Source organism: Podarcis cretensis (assembly GCF_951804945.1).
Source record: "Podarcis cretensis genome assembly, chromosome: 12".
NCBI classification, from domain to species: Eukaryota; Metazoa; Chordata; class Lepidosauria; order Squamata; family Lacertidae; genus Podarcis; species Podarcis cretensis.
This window is the reverse complement of record NC_137181.1, coordinates 33,645,597-33,663,017: the sequence shown is the minus strand read 5'-3', so window position 1 is coordinate 33,663,017 and position 17,421 is coordinate 33,645,597. Positions and strand designations below refer to the sequence as shown.

Sequence of the window (17,421 nt, the reverse complement as noted above, 5' to 3'; positions counted from 1 at the left end):
GACAGGAACATGGAGAATGAAGCTAAAAGAATCCACATGGGAAAATTAAACACTGCTTCTTCCAACGTAAGCTCACATGTTTGGTCGAAGGACATGTCTAGAAAAAAGCCCTTATTAGAAAAACAATAAGGTTAATTTTGGATACATTTCTGAATTTATTTTGGCACACTTTGTTCTGCTTCATGGCTCAGGAGAGGAGGGCACTCACTTCGGACATGATTCTCAGCACAATAAAGCATATCAGCTGCATGGATAAACTGGTATCCTGTTCCTCTCATGCAGAGTTCTGCTTCAGTATAACCCAGCACAATTCGGCCTCTGCAAAAGATATTTAAAACATTTTAAACATATTATGCAATCCTTTCACAGCTCAAGAGCTTGAAGAAAAATAAATAAAACAAAACCCAAAATAAAATCAGAATTCCCCACTGAAAATCTGAACAAGCAGAAAACAACAACTACTCGGCAATTCGCAACAGCTAAATGTTGCCCAAAACAACAACAACAACAACAACAAGAAGTACAGTAGGCCAGTATCACTGATCAGTGGATCCTTTTTTAAAATTGTTTTTAAAAAATTTAAAATTGTTTTTATTTTTTATCCATGTCATTTTAAATTGTTACTGATTTTAATGTTGTATTTTTTTTAGTTTTAGATTTTATGATTTATGCGGAAATTGTTTTCCGTTTGTTGTGTACCTTCTGATGTGCTCTGTTTATTGTTTATGACTTTTGTTATGTTGGTAATTATGTAAATCTTGTCATGCTGTTGAGCACTGTTTTAACTATGGAAAGGCGGCATACAAATAAAAAACAATGATGATGATGATAGAAGAAAAGTGTCCCATATCTTGCTTCCTGAAAATGTGGCTTAAATTCATTATTGACCAGTAATTCTCTGAAATATGTACATTTTGGTCATTAAAGATGAAGAAGATCATGAATGAAGCTGTACTTATTTAGAGGGGGTAATTAATTGAACTTCAATGGAAAGGGTGTAAGGACTAAGGATGCAGAACAATTGCCACCGGGGCTACATAGACTTATATATTACAACTTTAACCTGTACTTCTGAATTTCAGCTATAGTGTATAATTATTCTCAGATAACCTTGCACTTACTTTGCATCACATCCTATAGGTGTGAAGTCTAGCTTATGCTTAGTTCTGAAGATGAAGTTTTTGGTACGTATTTCAAGAATGGATGGAGGCTGAAGTGGAGTAGCCACTGCAAACAAAGCCAATTGGGGGGATATAGAAGCGCCATCCTTTCCTTTCTTGTTCTGTCCGTGGAGAAACTTTAGTCTCCCTTGAAAATTCATGGCCTTTAAAAGAAGAAAACAGGTTATAACCTCATGCCACATTTTTAGACACAATTTCATTTTTGTTAGATATAGCTGTGATAAGCTATGCCACTGTATATTTTAAACATCATCCAAAAGAGCAAGTTTACCCAATTTTACTATGGGACGACCAATCATGTGAAAGGATAGTGTATCTTAAATTAAGAGATTTGCAACATGCACTATTGAGAGTGAATCCCTTTACTGTTATTTCACAAGTAGTTACTTTTATGCAAATATGCAGATTACTTTTTTATATTGTTTAAACAATTCTTTTGAAAGTACAGTCATACCTCGGGATACGAATGAGGTGGGTTGTGCGCTTTCAGGTTGTAGACCGCGCCAAACCTGGAAGTACCGGAACGGGTTACTTTCGGGTTTCGGTACTTGCGCATGCGCAGGAACACAAACCAACTTCACTGGTACTGTTAGCTAGGGATGATGGGAGTTGTAGTCCCAAAACAGCTGGAGGGCGAAGTTTGTCTATGCCTGGCTTAAGGCTATGCACTTGCTAGCTCCGATTCAAGGTCAATATAGTCCTACTCACGCATACAGGATTCAGAAGTGGAATAGCTATGATAGCTTTTTGTTTCTTTTAAAAATCGAGTGAAAAATCTGAAATCATAGTATCCTGTTAGGTGTGAACCAGACATTAATGCAACTCTGTACTCACCAAGAACCCAGATGAATTATCCAAGAGACAGCGTAATCTACAGATGAAGTTTCGTTCCATAAAAGAGGAATTCTCTGGAGGTAGCTGCTCTGGGTTATAATATGTTGCTGACTGTGAAAAGCCATTATCACCTATATGAAAAGATCATTTAAGACTTCCTTTTAGACAAACATTTGTTCATATGATAATGGCATCTCCCTTTGTAACCAAGGTTTCAAATACTATTCTAAACAAGAATGACAGTGGGAGGTATCGCTAAGGCATAACACACTTTATAAATATCTGCCATTTGGAAAACCTCTAGATGTGTGATGCATGTCCCATTAGTATCACTCCCCGTTACAGATAAGCACCTTTGCAGGTAGTAGGAGAGAATGCAGTGTGAAGTTTTCTCCCCAATACCTATAAACATAAACATTTCTTCATAGATATGTCTCGTAAAGACAGACACAAATTATTTGCTAGTGCTACTACCAGATACTAACCTTGTATTATCTGTCCAGAATCTGTAGAATGTACGGGGTTCAGAGCCCAGTGAAGCTGGCGCTGGAATTCTGGTCTGTCTTCCGTGTGAATTAGTTCAAATACACTCTGGTGTATAATATCAGACTATATTCAAGAGACAACGATAGCAAAGAAAATGCTAAGTAATATTGCTGTGCTTTATTGCTACAAAGATTACAGTTCATCACATTTTAAGTAAGACAGTCCATTACAGTTAATGGACTCCTATAGAATTAATCCAGCAAAAACCAGTTTTTTAAATCCTTCATAATTGTTTATTAAAACTATTTGTACAATTGGGAGCAAAACAAAGACCACAATATCCTTGCAATACATCCAAAAGGTGCTAAGCATATAAGCGTATCTTGAACAGGGTTAAAACTGGTCTGCTTATTTCAAATCTAACTAGAGTATACATTCAAGTGATGTAAAGGTAAAGGTAAAGGTACCCCTGCCCGTACGGGCCAGTCTTGACAGACTCTGGGGTTGTGCGCCCATCTCACTTAAGAGGCCAGGGGCCAGCGCTGTCCGGAGACACTTCCGGGTCACGTGGCCAGCGTGACATCGCTGCTCTGGCCAGAGCCAGAGCCAGAGCCAGAGCCGCACACGGAAACGCTGTTTACCTTCCCGCTGGTAAGCGGTCCCTATTTATCTACTTGCACCCGGAGGTGCTTTCGAACTGCTAGGTTGGCAGGCGCTGGGACCGAGCAGCGGGAGCGCACCCCGCCGCAGGGATTCGAACCGCCGACCTTTCGATCGGCAAGCCCTAGGCGCTGAGGCTTTAACCCACAGCGCCACCTGCGTCCCCAAGTGATGTAGTGCCAGCCAAAGTTCCAACAACTGGATATAAGTTAGGTAGTGCTTAATTCGGAATCAAGATAATAAAATATATTACCTTTTTTTTTTTTAAAGGGACTAGTCTACTAATCAAAGTCACATTTATGCTGTGGACTTAATATCAACTTTTAATCTCATAGTAAGAACATTATTTTTTGAGGGTGCTGATGATTGTTTGGAGTTCTTAATCCTTTCACAGGAGCTACACAAATTATTTACTTATTTTCATATTTTGTGCAACACTTGGTGACCCCTCTCCTTCTGACCTTCCTGTGTTTCACACATGTGCTTGGAATTGTTCTTGAGGCCTTTGCACCGAAAGTGAGAAGGTGGAGGGCTGGTGCAAAACACCCTTGTGCTACCTACATACATTCACATGGAAACCTCAAGAGAGCTACTGATAGCAACAAGTGACAGAGCCCAACTCTCCATATAATCTCCCCCAGTGTCTTCATGGAGCAGTTAAATTATATGAGACAGAAGGCTGGAAGTTTGAAACAGAAGCCACCATGACAAATAAATTTGCCTTTCGATACACGAAGTAGACCTGAAACTTTGAAAGTACTCCTTTTTGAAAGAGGAAAAAGTGCTTACCTGCTGAAAACCCAAGTAATCCTGGATTGTAGAAGAAACATAAAATATGAGTGCATCTGACGTGACCACCAGCACAAAGCCGTTTAATGCCTGAAGATAGAACAGCAACAAGTTTAATTTGAAAAATACATTGATACTGCATGTTGAAAAAGAGGATTTAAAAATGTAATTTAATATATATTACAAGAAGCACAGGAAAAAAAGTTAATATAGCCACACTTATTATTCTGGCCAATACCAAACAGAAAATCAGCAGCACAAAACCATGTTAAAGACTAAGTTTTCGATTTTCAAAGCATTTACATAAAATCTACAATAACCCCCAAGAGTGAGATTGCTAGTACATTAGGCATGCAATACTAATGTCCAAGGGTTTTATGATGTGAAAATTAAATCCAAAGTTAAATCGAAGACACTTGTGCAATAATGTTAATGTTCGATGATCATTTCATAGGAATGTTACCTTAGAAATTGCATCTAGGAAAATGTGGTCCATCATCTAATCTAACATCTACTATGTCTCTTGGGAAGAGGATTAGACCCATCTGGCTGGCTGTTTTGCCTGGGTTTGGGCAGCTCTAGATACCGTCACCCAATTTGTCACGACTGTCCCATGAAAAAGGAGTCGGTTTTTGTCTACGTTTGGGTGCCAGCTGCCAGCAACACTGAAGGAATCATGCACCAAGGCTGTAGCCCCGCTAGCTACTGGGTCTGCTTCATTAGTTTATTTCTTGCACGGAATGCATTGTCAAAGCAACAACCAGCAGGAGACAACTCTCCTGATCTCTGCAGTGCATTCAGGAGAAGGCGGAAAGGAGATGCAGTCCCTCCTTCCCCTGGCCTGCTAATTAAACATTAGCCCCACCCTAAAATGGATTCAGGACCAAATCTGGTCAGGTGTTCCCCAGGTCAGATCAGGGCTCTGTGTCAGGGGGTGGGGGCTGAGTACAGCCCTCAAAACTAACAACTTATACTATTCATTTAAAAATCTCAATCTGTTTTAGTTTCTTAGATTCCCAGGCAACACTGGGCACTTTCAGGTAGTGTTACTATAAAGCATCAAAGGATTCTGCACACATTTACAGATTAAGATACACCTATGATGTTATATGCTTAATGCTTTAATTATGGGATTTTGAAAATACATATGCGGTCCAAAGCCGAGCACCTAAAAACCTGTAAATTAGATCCCAACTTACTAGTTGGATTTAAGCCCGAAATACTAACATCCACTCTGGACAGTGTTTTAAAGAAGCTAGGAAATTAAATTATGCAAATAAGTAAAATGAGCAACATAGTGTGTATTTAACAACTTTCTTGGTTGTCATAGGTGACAAGGAAATATGTACAGGCCAGTGAGTGGGCTGGCAGAAGATGGACAAATTTCTCCTAGCCTGTCAGTTTAGTATTTGTGCTAAAGGTTGAGGAAAGAAAGTCTTTTCCACTGTGACCAGGACATAAATGCACTAGACTGGTGGAAGAGGGGTGGGCCATTCCATCCTTCCTTTGCCAGTTAAAGCCAATAATTTTATTAGTCTGTATTTCCATGAAGAAGGTTCTCCCTGTTCTGTAGCCAAAACTGAAATGCAGGCCATTATCTAACTAGTGCATTATTTTTTTTAGTAGCCTAGTAACTTTTGTAGGCTTACTTACAAGGCTTAGCTAGTAAACAATGATTTTCTGGCTCAACCCATTATACATAGTAAGGCATTATGTTCTAGATCTTAGAAAAAGATTAAAGAAAAGCCTGAAGTGGTAAGTAGAATAGATGCAAAGTTTTTGCTTATGCTTCTATTGATGAATGAAGCAAATTAAACCCATGTTCCAATATTATTTCCCACAGAAATTCTTTCAACATAACTACAAGTACCTGTAGTAAAAGTTCTCCTTCCAGCATGGTCTCTCTAGGTTTTATAGTTCTGCTGCTTTCTTGAATGCCATTTCTGTCAGACTTTGCAGAACTGGATGATTTTAGTGCAACTGCAGAAAAAGAAATAAAAATGTAACATTTCTGTGAACAAATTATCACTTGAGTTGATTAACACGAAATACCAAAAAAGTACTGTTTCTAAAACTACATATTCTGGAAATGCTTATTTAAGAGGGAAAACTACAAAAATAACAGAGTAAGTTTAATTCTAATGCTGCAACATTTATAGGATTAAGCTTTCTCACAAAGGAATTGATTCTTGTATTTGCTCCAATTCTTACTGCTACAAATTCTCATGTAGTTTTGTCTTTGTAAAATAGGATAACACAGCATGTCTCTCTCTCTCTCTCTCTCTCTCTATATATATATATATATAAATAAAATAAAAATTCTGCAATTATATGAAGAAGCTAGTTCAACATTTTGTATTATTAATTTTATATTTAACAGGGGAAATGAAGTGAACTGGTTTTCATTTTAGGGTTTCATAATTTTGAAGATATACGAAACCGCTTTGGCAATAATTAAGTTATAAATGAAAGGAAGAGTGAAGCTAGTAAGAACACTGATTGGAGAATATTGATCAAAAGCTCAAGAAGCTGTGACTACATAGCAGAATTTCACTGAACGGCTGGGACTGGGGGTGTGGAGACAAGGAAGCATGCATGCTACCAATATGTTGACTGCATTTTGAGGGCAAACTGCCATGAAACACATGAAGTTGCTGTTAGAAACACACACCACGCACACATTCTGGCTGCCTGGAACTAGTATTGTGGTTTTCTGCTCTGTGACCTGATTTTTCCTGCCTAGGAAGCTACAATTTTCAAGAATTATGTATATTTGATTTGACTCCTATTTGCATTTTTGGCAATACATAAATTAAGACCATCTTAAAAAGAAATCCGTAGGCAGCTCCAGTCTTCGTTTAAGCACATGCTTTTTTTATACAGAAGGGTCAGTTCTCTAGTTTTTGTCACTAGGTCATGTTGTTTTGGTGCAGTGTGTTCTCTTGTTCTCCGCCCAGAATGAAGCCTCAAATGCAGGTTTGCAGAACAATAAATCTATTCTCTTCAAGCCAAGCTCCATAGAAGGAAGGTGACATGGAGGTGTGGGGTGGGGAGGAAGATCAGAAAGAAAAGAAAATAAGACATATCAGCTTCCTTGAGGAAGGCCCCAAACAATACACTATGCAAAGTTTCGAAGTCATGGGACTCCACTTAGTGTGTAGTCTGAGTCTCCGGCTCTGGCTTCCTAGAGACCAAAATGCCAGGTCTGGGAATGCAGCTTTCCTAGCTTTGCTTCCTACTATGCAGTCTTAAAATAAAGCCAGATATTGTGAATGAAGTGGATGCCCCTCTATGAGCAGGCCATTGCACTTCTCTCACTTCCATTGGATGAAACGTATTTGAAAGTGAGAAGAAGCATGTCACTGGTGATATGCTGCTGCACACACAGTTTTTTGAATGAAGCACTCTCTCTCCCCCCAAACTAAAATGAGAAATCAGAGAACCTGCTCTCCCTAATCAAACAGTCTCCAAATGCACCACGTTCCTTGATGTTGATACATGAAGTCATTTTGTGTTCCAACGCTGCAGTTCAAATATTTGGTTTATTTCTCAACTCACAAAGAAGCAAATTTACAAGATGCAACTTACAGAAAAAATCATAGCCTCATCGTACAACGTTCACTTGAGTTTCATGCAAACTGATGGCTGGGATAAAACAAAAATTATCACACATCTCCTTGGAATATCTGTATCACTGAATGACATGGGCAGGTTTCAGAGAACTGTGAACAGAGGTCTGCTTCTGCAGCAGGACTTCCTCCTCCTTCCCACTGAAGCTGTATGAGCCCACAAAACCCATTCTCATGGGGGAAACAAGCAGAAATTGGAGATACAGTGGTACCTCGCAAGACGAAATTAATTCGTTCTGCGAGCTTTTTCGTCTTGCAAAGCACGGATTTTGGAAAAGCTTCAAAAATCACCAAAGTGTTCAAAAACCTCAAAAAAGGCTACCACACCGCGTGCTTTGAGTTGCTCCTCGAAGTCAAGTCGCAACTGCACCCCCTGAATGCACGGTTTCAAGAAAAAGGAAACAAACTTGCAAGACGTTTTCATCTTGCGAAGCAAGCTCATAGGGAAATCCGTCTTGCGAAGCAACTCAAAAAACGAAAAACTCTTTTGTCTTATGAGGCATTCGTCTTGCGAGGTACCACTGTACCACTCTTGCCCTTCAACCATTCAAAGGTTTTTCTGGGTCTCACCCTTGGCTTTACAGATAAATATTTGGCTTTGAACCCAATTATAATTAAAATACATAAAAAATCATAAGCCCACTTCACACTCCCACTAGTGGATTGAAAAAGGCCAAGAATTTTCTGCACATAGCCTGGTTTTCTCAAAAATTAAAACTCAAGCGCATTAAATCCAATCTGCCAGTTCAAGCACAAATATTTTAGATAGCTTACAGGCTTACTAAATTCTACTAATAGAATACCACCACTGTTAGTAAGAAACAATAGCAGTCTACTGCAAACAAAGGCATATTATAATCTACTGAACAGAGTTGCACTGAATTTTTCAACAGCAATTTTCTTAAAGCATTCTATCACAGGAAAAAGATGTGCCCTCAACAGTCATAAATTGTTTAGACATTCTGTGAATGACATTTTGTGCCACTTTAAATTCAAATCTGTTTCTCTGCATACAAATATGCATGGTCGAGAGAGGCAGATACAGGAGGCAGGATATCTAAGTAGGCTGAGAAATGGTACCTGAAAAAAGTTTAGGAACACCAGTGATCTTCACTGACCCCAAGCAAAATAACTTTTGCACATTTAAAGTATCTGTTTGATTACCACTGAGACTAAGGCTACCAGCACAAGCTTCTCTATTTCCCAATCATACTGTAGTCTCAAACCATCCATCATTCCCTAGTCATACATTAACTTGGTATGGTAATGGAGGATGGACTTAATATAAACACAAAGCAAATGAAAACAAATAATTATTCCTCTTCACTGTAGTCTGTGTCAGTGGTCAGTGTGCATGTGTTTCTCTATTTTGCCACCTTCGTAAGGTCTCATCTGCACATATGCTTGAAGGTTTCAGGAGATCTTGTCACTTGATTCTTATCAAACCTCTTGGGCATGCAGGTGATGGTTTTTATCATCTGTGGGATACCTTTTCAAACTTTGATTTTTAATCTCAGGGAAATTTGAAAAGCAACGTGACATGCTTTCAGTGTTAAGGGCACCTGAGTGCATACCTAGGTACTTTTGTAGCTTCTAGATTTCAAGACTGAAAGAAAATGATTTAATCTTAGTCTGTATTAAAGAAAACTAAAGTACTTGTATTATACTGTGATATTGTACTGTGACTGAATGATGCAACTCCAGAAAACTTATGAAGTAAAAAAAAAAAGTTAAAGTTCATATTGAAAATTACAAAAACTGTATATAGTATGCAGCTTTAGAGAATTCTAATATAGGGTGCTTATTTAGCTTTTTATAATGCAATGGTGTGTTTTATTATTATTTTATATTTCTTTACACCCCGTCTTTCTCCTTTACAAAGAAAGTATTTGGGCTAAGGGGGGTGGAATGTGGTCCTAGAAAATGAAAGAGAAGTTCTGGGAAACACTGGCATAGAATATTTCACGTTGGTGGCTGAAACTAAACCTTGCTTATATTATTTGCCATTCTGAAGCTGACTTCTTTTGATGGAGATTAGCTTAAGAACAGTAACAAGATTAAGCACAAAGAAGCACTGGCTGAAAGAACAGATGAAGATTAGATACATCAAAAGCTGTAGAAATATTGTTCACAATACGAAGACCAATGGCCATCCCAGTCAAACATACTGTACTTCAGAGGTGCCACTTACAAGCATGTTGCTTTAGGATAGAACAAAAAAACCAAGGATGAGAAATGTTGCCTAGTGCCTGACATTAAGGAAGACAGGAACTGTCTTACACAGAGCATCAGTCTTCTCTACACTGTCTGGTAGCAGGTCTCCTATTTTTCCCTACTTGGAAATACTGGGGATTGAACCTGGGTCATTCTACATGCAAAGCAGATGTTCTACTACTGAACTAAGGCCCATCGTATGATCACTTCTTTCCGTTGCTGAGAATCCAGATGAAGACCTTAGGGTAAAACCTGTCATTGATATTTGTGGCTGCTACAGTTTCCACAACTTCATTTTTGCAACTTGCCCATTGTCAGATGGCATTCACCATACGTTCATCTCCAAATACTGATACAAAACTGCATATGGTACACAATTGTTTATGTGTGTACGTATCCCCCACCAGACAGACCTCCATACCTAATATGTGAAGATCAGAAACTGGCTAGTCCTTTAACTGTGTGGAACCCTGCTCACTATAACAACTAGTACTGCACAACTTATGATTCCACAATGCTGAAGGCAGTCCACCAACCATATATTGGGGCAAACTGTGCTGTACACCACTCTGCTTATTGCAGTGCACAGGCAGCAACAACAGAATGTTTATCAAACTCTTGAAGGAACACCATTCATGATTCGTTGAGTGGGTTTGGCTGGTTGGGTTATACACAGAGGCCAAAACAACACTGATCTTACTTAATGTTCTACCACTGAACTATAGCCCTTAATTGTGCTACAGTTTTCTTAGAAGCTGCTGCCAGGATGGGAGCAGCCACTGTGACCATATAACACCAATCCAAAAAGATTCACATTGGCTCCCAGTACATTTCCAAGCACAATTCAAATTGTTGGTGCTGACCTTTAAAGCCCTAAACAAATTCAGCCCTGTATATCTAAAGGAGCGTCTCAACACCCATCGTTCAGCCCAGACACGGAGGTCCAGTTCCAAGGGTCTTCTGCAGTTCTCTCAATGTGAGAAGTGAAGCTGCAGGAAACCAGGCAGAGGGCCTTCTCAGTAGTCATGCCTGCCCTGTGGAACACCCTCCCGTCAGAGGCCAAGGAAATAAACAACTTCTAAACTATCTGACGCTTAGAAGATATCTGAAGGCAGCTCTGTATAGGGAAGTTTTTAATGTTTTATGTTTTACTTTGGCTTTATAATTTGTTGGAAGCAGCCTAGAGTGCCTGGAGCAACCAAGTGCCATATAAATAATAAATTATTATTATTAGAAGTGAACCCCACAATGTTCAGTGAAACTTATTCTCAATAGATGTCTTCTTTTAAAAAGGTAAAGGTACCCCTGCCCGTACGGGCCAGTCTTGACAGACTCTGGGGTTGTGCGCCCATCTCACTTAAGAGGCCAGGGGCCAGCGCTGTCTGGAGACACTTCCGGGTCACGTGGCCAGCGTGACATCGCTGCTCTGGCCAGAGCCAGAGCCAGAGCCAGAGCCGCACACGGAAACGCCGTTTACCTTCCCGCTAGTAAGCGGTCCCTATTTATCTACTTGCACCCGGAGGTGCTTTCGAACTGCTAGGTTGTCTTCTTTTATATTTTAAAAAATAAACTACAATAATAACATGGCTGTTCCAAATAATGCCAATGAAGATAATCAATTTGCAATGAACTTCCATAAGTTAAGTAAAAAGGGGGGACATTTTAGAATACCAAATATTAAGTTGTTGATGGTTGTTTACCAGCTTACGTTAATTTCAGGAGACTGACTTCTCTTTCAGATTAGGTAGCTGACAAAACAACACTGAAATGTCAGAACCACTACATGCCATGATACAGAAGAGCTTCAAAATTATACTTTCAGTGAAAACACATATATCATATAAGCACAGAATTGTAGTGTTGGAAAGAGTCCCAAGGGTCATCTAGTCCAGCCCCCTGCAATGCAGGAATCACAACTTGATCATACATGACAGGTGGCCATCCAACCTCTGCTGAAAAACCTCCATGGAAGGAGAGTCCATCACCTTTTCTGGGAGTCAAACAGCTCTTATTGTGAGAAAGTTATTCTTGTTTATTCAGAATCTTCTTTCTTGTAACTTGACCCCCCTGATTCAGGTTCTAGTCTCTGGAGCAGGAGAAAACAAACTTGTTCTATCCTCCATGTGACAACCCTTTAGATATTTAACGATGGCTATCATATCGCCTCTCAATCTCCTCTTTCCCAGGCTAAACATACCCAGTTCTCTCAACCATTTCTCATAAGGCCTGGCTTCCAGACTAATCTGAAAATCTGCTCTTTTCCTTAGCTAATTAAACAACAATAATTTTTGTTTTATGGAAGTGTGGGGGGGACACACACAAAAGGCTGAAGAAACAATAGGAAGAATGGAAAAGGTCACAGTTTTCTACTTGCTGCTCTTCAAGGAATAGTTTTTGAAAGCAGTTAAGGTTGAACACACTGTATATATTCCACACCAAGAAGGCATTTAACAAGACGCGACAAGCAGGCAATGCCTGCACACCTCATCCAGACAGAGTACTATTTTTGTGGCTCTTTAAATGTAATCATTTCAACTTCAAAAAATGGTTAGAATTTCAAAAGATTTTTTAAAAAGTTAAAATACAAATTCTGTCTTGAAATACTTCAATTTTCTAAACAAAATAATTCAACCAGCTTCAAATTAAGAAACCCCCCCCCCCAACTACAGAAGATATAAGATTGTTCAAATATATACTCAGTTTAAAATAGGTGGCGGATATACTGGCTGAGAAAGCACCCTGGGAACAGAGTTTAAGACTCACCATCTAAATATTTAATAATCCACCAACAATATGAATGAGACTGTATGAGACTCATCAAGAAAGCTCATAACCTTAGCAACTGGCAACCTGAAGGGCAGGCTGAAGGGCAGCCACACCATACAAAAGATGCTTTGGGAAAACAGCTAGAGTTAATTCTGGACCCCTCCCCCATTTAATGCCACCACAAGAGAAACATCTTGACTATAGCAGGCTTTGGGGAAACAAGGCACTTAGAAAAGGTTTCACACAATGCAAAACAATGATTCATTTGCAAATTATAGCAACTTCCAAATTTCAAGTCTCCTAAATAAAGCAAATCCTCATAAAGATCTTTATAAAACGTATGCTCACAACAGTATCCAAAATATTATCTGTTTTTAGGGGCATTTCCAATGACAGATTAAATGTCATTTAACAGATAACTGAAAACATTCAGCACTTAATATACAAGAAAAGGCTCTAGTCCATCATTTTATTTCAAAAAAGGAAAAAAGGAGATCTTTTAATTTTTGATTGCACCTATGGTGCAGTGCATCAGATATTCTGTACAAATGTTTTAATTTGTAATAGCTTCTGTTTGGAAAGGAAAAACTAGTTTCCAGGGCATTGGTTAAACAGACACTTTTGAGCATTTTTGTGTGGATGCAGATGCCTTTCGAAAAGCTATAATTATATAGCATAGTCCAAGTTAGCAGGTGTTCCTTTAGTGCAAGACAATAAATTATTAATCCATAGTTGCATGTGAGGGGGAAAGGCTTTGTCACTGTTAAGAAGGTCGCTGTTTCTCAAGCCTCACCCCCAGCATGACAGGAAAGTTATATTATCTTACAGCACAACTGCAGTGTCCCTGAAAGCTTGAAGAAGTAAAAACTGTTTAAATCATGAACTGGCATACAAAGAAAATCAATCTCACTACTTACTTAATGGATAGGTGCAAGGAAAAGATGCAGGAAGCTGACATTTTTTAAAAAAACCAGGAAGTCACATTTCTCACTAAACCTGCCAAGAGAGGGTGTAGGCCCCCGTATTCTCACCACATGCCGCCAAACTATGCAATTCTCTTCCAAATGGGATGGGGCGGGGGAGAGATCATCCTCACATCCTACTGTGGCCACAGGTAGCCGGCAAGACTTTGAATGAGGCAGTTGCTGCACCATGAATTCTCCATGTCTCTCTGTCACACAGGCACCCTCCACACACATGCAAGGAAAACAGGACTGATTGCCCAAAGGGCCCAAATACCTTTGGCATCTCAGGTTTGGTTGTTCACACATGGTGAGGGGACCTGAAGGAGGACTAATGCTCGCTACTCTCTTCCTAATGAGGTGGACACAGTATCTGAGCAGATATTGTGATGACTGGCTTTAACCACAGAGCCTAGGACTTGCTGATCAGAAGGACGGCAGTTCGAATCCCTGTGACGGGGTGAGCTCCCGTTGCTCGGTGCCTGCTCCTGCCAACCTAGCAGTTCAAAAGCACGTCAAAGTGCAAGTAGATAAATAGGTACCACTCTGGCGGGAAGGTAAACGGCGTTTCCGTGCGCTGCTCTGGTTTGCCAGAAGCGGCTTAGTCATGCTAGCCACATGACCAGGAAGCTGTATGCCGGCTCCCTCGGCCAGTAAAGCGAGATGAGCGCCGCAACCCCAGAGTCGGTCACGAGTGGACCTAATGGTCAGGCGTCCCTTTACCTTTACCTTAGCAACAGATGAAGAAGAACAATCCACGATCTGCAGACAGGAAGAGACTTGATATTCAGTGCCTACCATTAAGGTGTTCAAGAGAAAACAGACTACAAATAAGGAAGACTGTTGGAGAACTTGGCTTGCTTTTCCACACTCTAGTCACCAGGATCTGGATATTTTACTAATTAGATTTGAGAAATAATGGCTCAGTGTAGATATGAGTATGCTGAGTTGTTTCCAAAGATGAAATAAGTCATCATGGACTCTTAAGCTATGGACTGGAGTCTTTGCAGAACTTCATATTGGTGACTAAAGGCTTTAATTTCTAGATCTATCCGCTTTGGAAATTCTGTTCTAGAAATGTAACCACACACTAAGTGGTACCATTTCCATACATGCAAGCAGATCAAAGGTTTTAAAATTGCCTTCAGAATCTACCACAAAATTATAACTGTTCAGGAAATGGGCTCTGGCTACTAAAAATATTCACTATTTAACACCATCTGTAAATGTAAAAAGTTTCACCCACGATTATGTCCAGATCTAAATAGGATCTTCAGAAAAACATGTTGCATTTTGATGTGTGAGAGTTTCCTCTGATGGCAACTTTTGCAGTACTTTAACTCAAACGAAAATTAACTTTTCTCTACAGCATAATTAGAAAAGCATACAAATTGGGGGGGGGGATTAACATAGTCTTCACATACATTAGGCAGAAGTCAGCACTGCTTGGCCCTTATCCTTAAGACAGTAAGAAATCAGCAATTATACTTAGATTTATTTGACTTGCATTGCAAATAAAACTCTACCCATCTCGTTAAAAAGCTCAAAAATAAAAACCTTTCCATTCTGTCTTTTTCCTACATATTTTTGGCAAGTCAAATAGGAAGCTGTCTCTTTTCTAGTATAACATATGTGCATTTTTGTAATGTACTACCGTCCAAGCGTGCTCAATTTTTGTTGTGCCAAAATGACATTATGAATTTTGAGAATTAGGACAAATTCATACAACATGCTAAAATGAACAAGAAAAACAGCCGTGAAGTTCAATGCAATAGAGAACATCCATGTGAATTTCTAGCTCAGAAAAAAATAGTTACTTGGCAAAAAGCCTTAGAGCTTTTGGTACTTTAGATTACCAACACTTACCTCATTAGATTACAAAGTATGTATATATTATGAGTCTTTCAGATTGATTAAAATTTTCATAAAAATGCAACATGAGACCTTTTATTAATTTTTGGAAAGGAAATCAATTTGAACCTACACGTCTGCAGCGTTGCACATCTCACCCCTTTAAGATGAGGTTAAACAAAAGTTGCACACAGTAGGATCCTTACAATTTGCCAGAAGAAATAACATTCACAGTGGCAAAGACTGATCTGTTTCATAATTATGCATTTTATTCATTCCAGATGCTTACAGAACTTGAGATTTGCATAAAAGCGGGAAATATACACCACAGTGCTCTCACTAGAGATGCAAATCTTAAATTAGCATGTAAAATTCAGTAAGTAAGTGTACATCATTATGAATGTTGTTGAATCTCCTATTGTCCCTCTCTGATTTAGAACATAATTGTTTAAGGCATTTCTATCAGACGCTAGAGTCTCAGGAAACATTACTGTTCTTTTGTTCAAGAGAATTTCCACCAGCTAGTAGCCTCTAATCCTCAGGCAGCCACAAGGTCATTATGAAATCCTAAGTGATTGATGTCAATGAGTTTTATTCTTCACTAACTGTGGCATAAGATGATCTTGGCTACTACTCTCTTCAGCAAGTGTGCACTGGGTTAGAATAACTTTGGCCCAAACATTCAAGACTTGGTGTGAACCATGGACAAGTCCTGTCACTGGAATTCTTTTTATTTTATGTTATAATTTTTATTAAATTTTCTGTTTTACAATTTCTAATAGACATTGTATATACAGTACTTTAAAATATAAAAACTGGCAGAAAGTAAAAGATGCTAGGTTCCTTATATTTCAGCAGATTGTAGCGCCACTTGCAAAAAATAAATGAATTTGAAACATTTAAACGTAAATTTGCAATTGTCTGAATAACAATACCTTAATATATAATATACCTTGTATAATTTTATGAAAAATCCAGGTTATACACAATACATTCAGGTATTTTTGTCTGGCCATTTGTTTTGAGCCTTCTAGGATTCTCATTTTATCTATGAACACATAAAGTTCTGCATACTTAGGGAGTCCAAGCATGAGGAATGCACAGTTTTATTTTTGGGTAACTCTGTTTCATATCCAAACAAATCACCTTTGGTGGCCGAATGACTTATTTGAATGAATGACTGCCAGTATATGCCTACTTTAACATCTAAGATTATTTACCAAACAACTATTCTTCAGCTTGTGCTTCATGAGAGAATTCACAAAGCAGTGTTTGTTTTTGCAAAAATTGAGCATTTGTTTATATAGGGGAAACATATTATGTTATAAATGGCTTTAACTGTAAACATCTACAAAGCTTCGGTATGTAAGAAAGCCTTACTTCCTTATCGGAATTTGGATGAAATCAAAACAAGAAAACAGGAATTTCTGTGAGAAACAAAGTGTAGTTGCTGAGTCATGCAGAAGAATCTGATCTTAAAAATATGCTTTGCCTTGAATTCTCACTTAAGCTACATAAAGGGTGTTCTAACAGTATCATTAAACTCAAATTCCTTACAAGTCTTTCATGTTTATCAAAGAATGTCTACCTGATGGATGTGTGGTGTCTTAAACTAAGGCAGAGTATTTGGAATATCAGTAAAATAATGTTTCTTGCAGCAATTACTAAAACCATGTTTTCATTTGTATTAGAATTTGGCAGAGACATATTGGCTACAGACTAGCCCTTTAAACTCATGTCCCATGTACTTTTGAGCAATACAAACACAGATTAAGCTCATTAAATGTTACAGCAGCCTTGGATTTAAGCACTCATATGGAAGCCATAGGTGACAAAAAATTGCATGCAGGTGAGTGAGCTTGTATAAATGCAAGTTTGGGCCATTCTTGTTAGCATACCACATATCAAGGCTGTGTTAAGTTTGAAAAAAGACATTTTGATGCTGTGTTTTTGCAATTTGAAGCCCAACTATCTCCCTTCCTTAAGCAAGTCTTGATGCGAGGCCAGATGACTTATAACATACTGGCATCAAGTCTTGGTTTCAAAATA

General features: G+C 38.8%; 1 protein-coding gene and 1 long non-coding RNA gene across 2 annotated transcripts in view; one reads left to right on the top strand and one right to left on the bottom strand.

Annotated features, from left to right (window-relative positions):
- LOC307199859 overlaps window positions 1-17,421 on the top strand; it is a 531,299-nt gene that overhangs the window by 468,368 nt on the left and 45,510 nt on the right. The window lies entirely within an intron of this gene.
- The window catches only part of AHR (aryl hydrocarbon receptor), a 45,922-nt gene that overhangs the window by 11,957 nt on the left and 16,544 nt on the right, over window positions 1-17,421 (bottom strand). The window contains exons 3-8 of the mRNA XM_079947900.1: window positions 5,821-5,930; window positions 3,951-4,040; window positions 2,501-2,624; window positions 2,016-2,146; window positions 1,122-1,324; window positions 209-318 (exon numbers count right to left, since the gene is read on the bottom strand). Of these exons, the coding sequence (XP_079804026.1) occupies window positions 209-318; window positions 1,122-1,324; window positions 2,016-2,146; window positions 2,501-2,624; window positions 3,951-4,040; window positions 5,821-5,930 (768 nt within the window). The remainder of the gene's footprint in view (window positions 1-208; window positions 319-1,121; window positions 1,325-2,015; window positions 2,147-2,500; window positions 2,625-3,950; window positions 4,041-5,820; window positions 5,931-17,421) is intronic.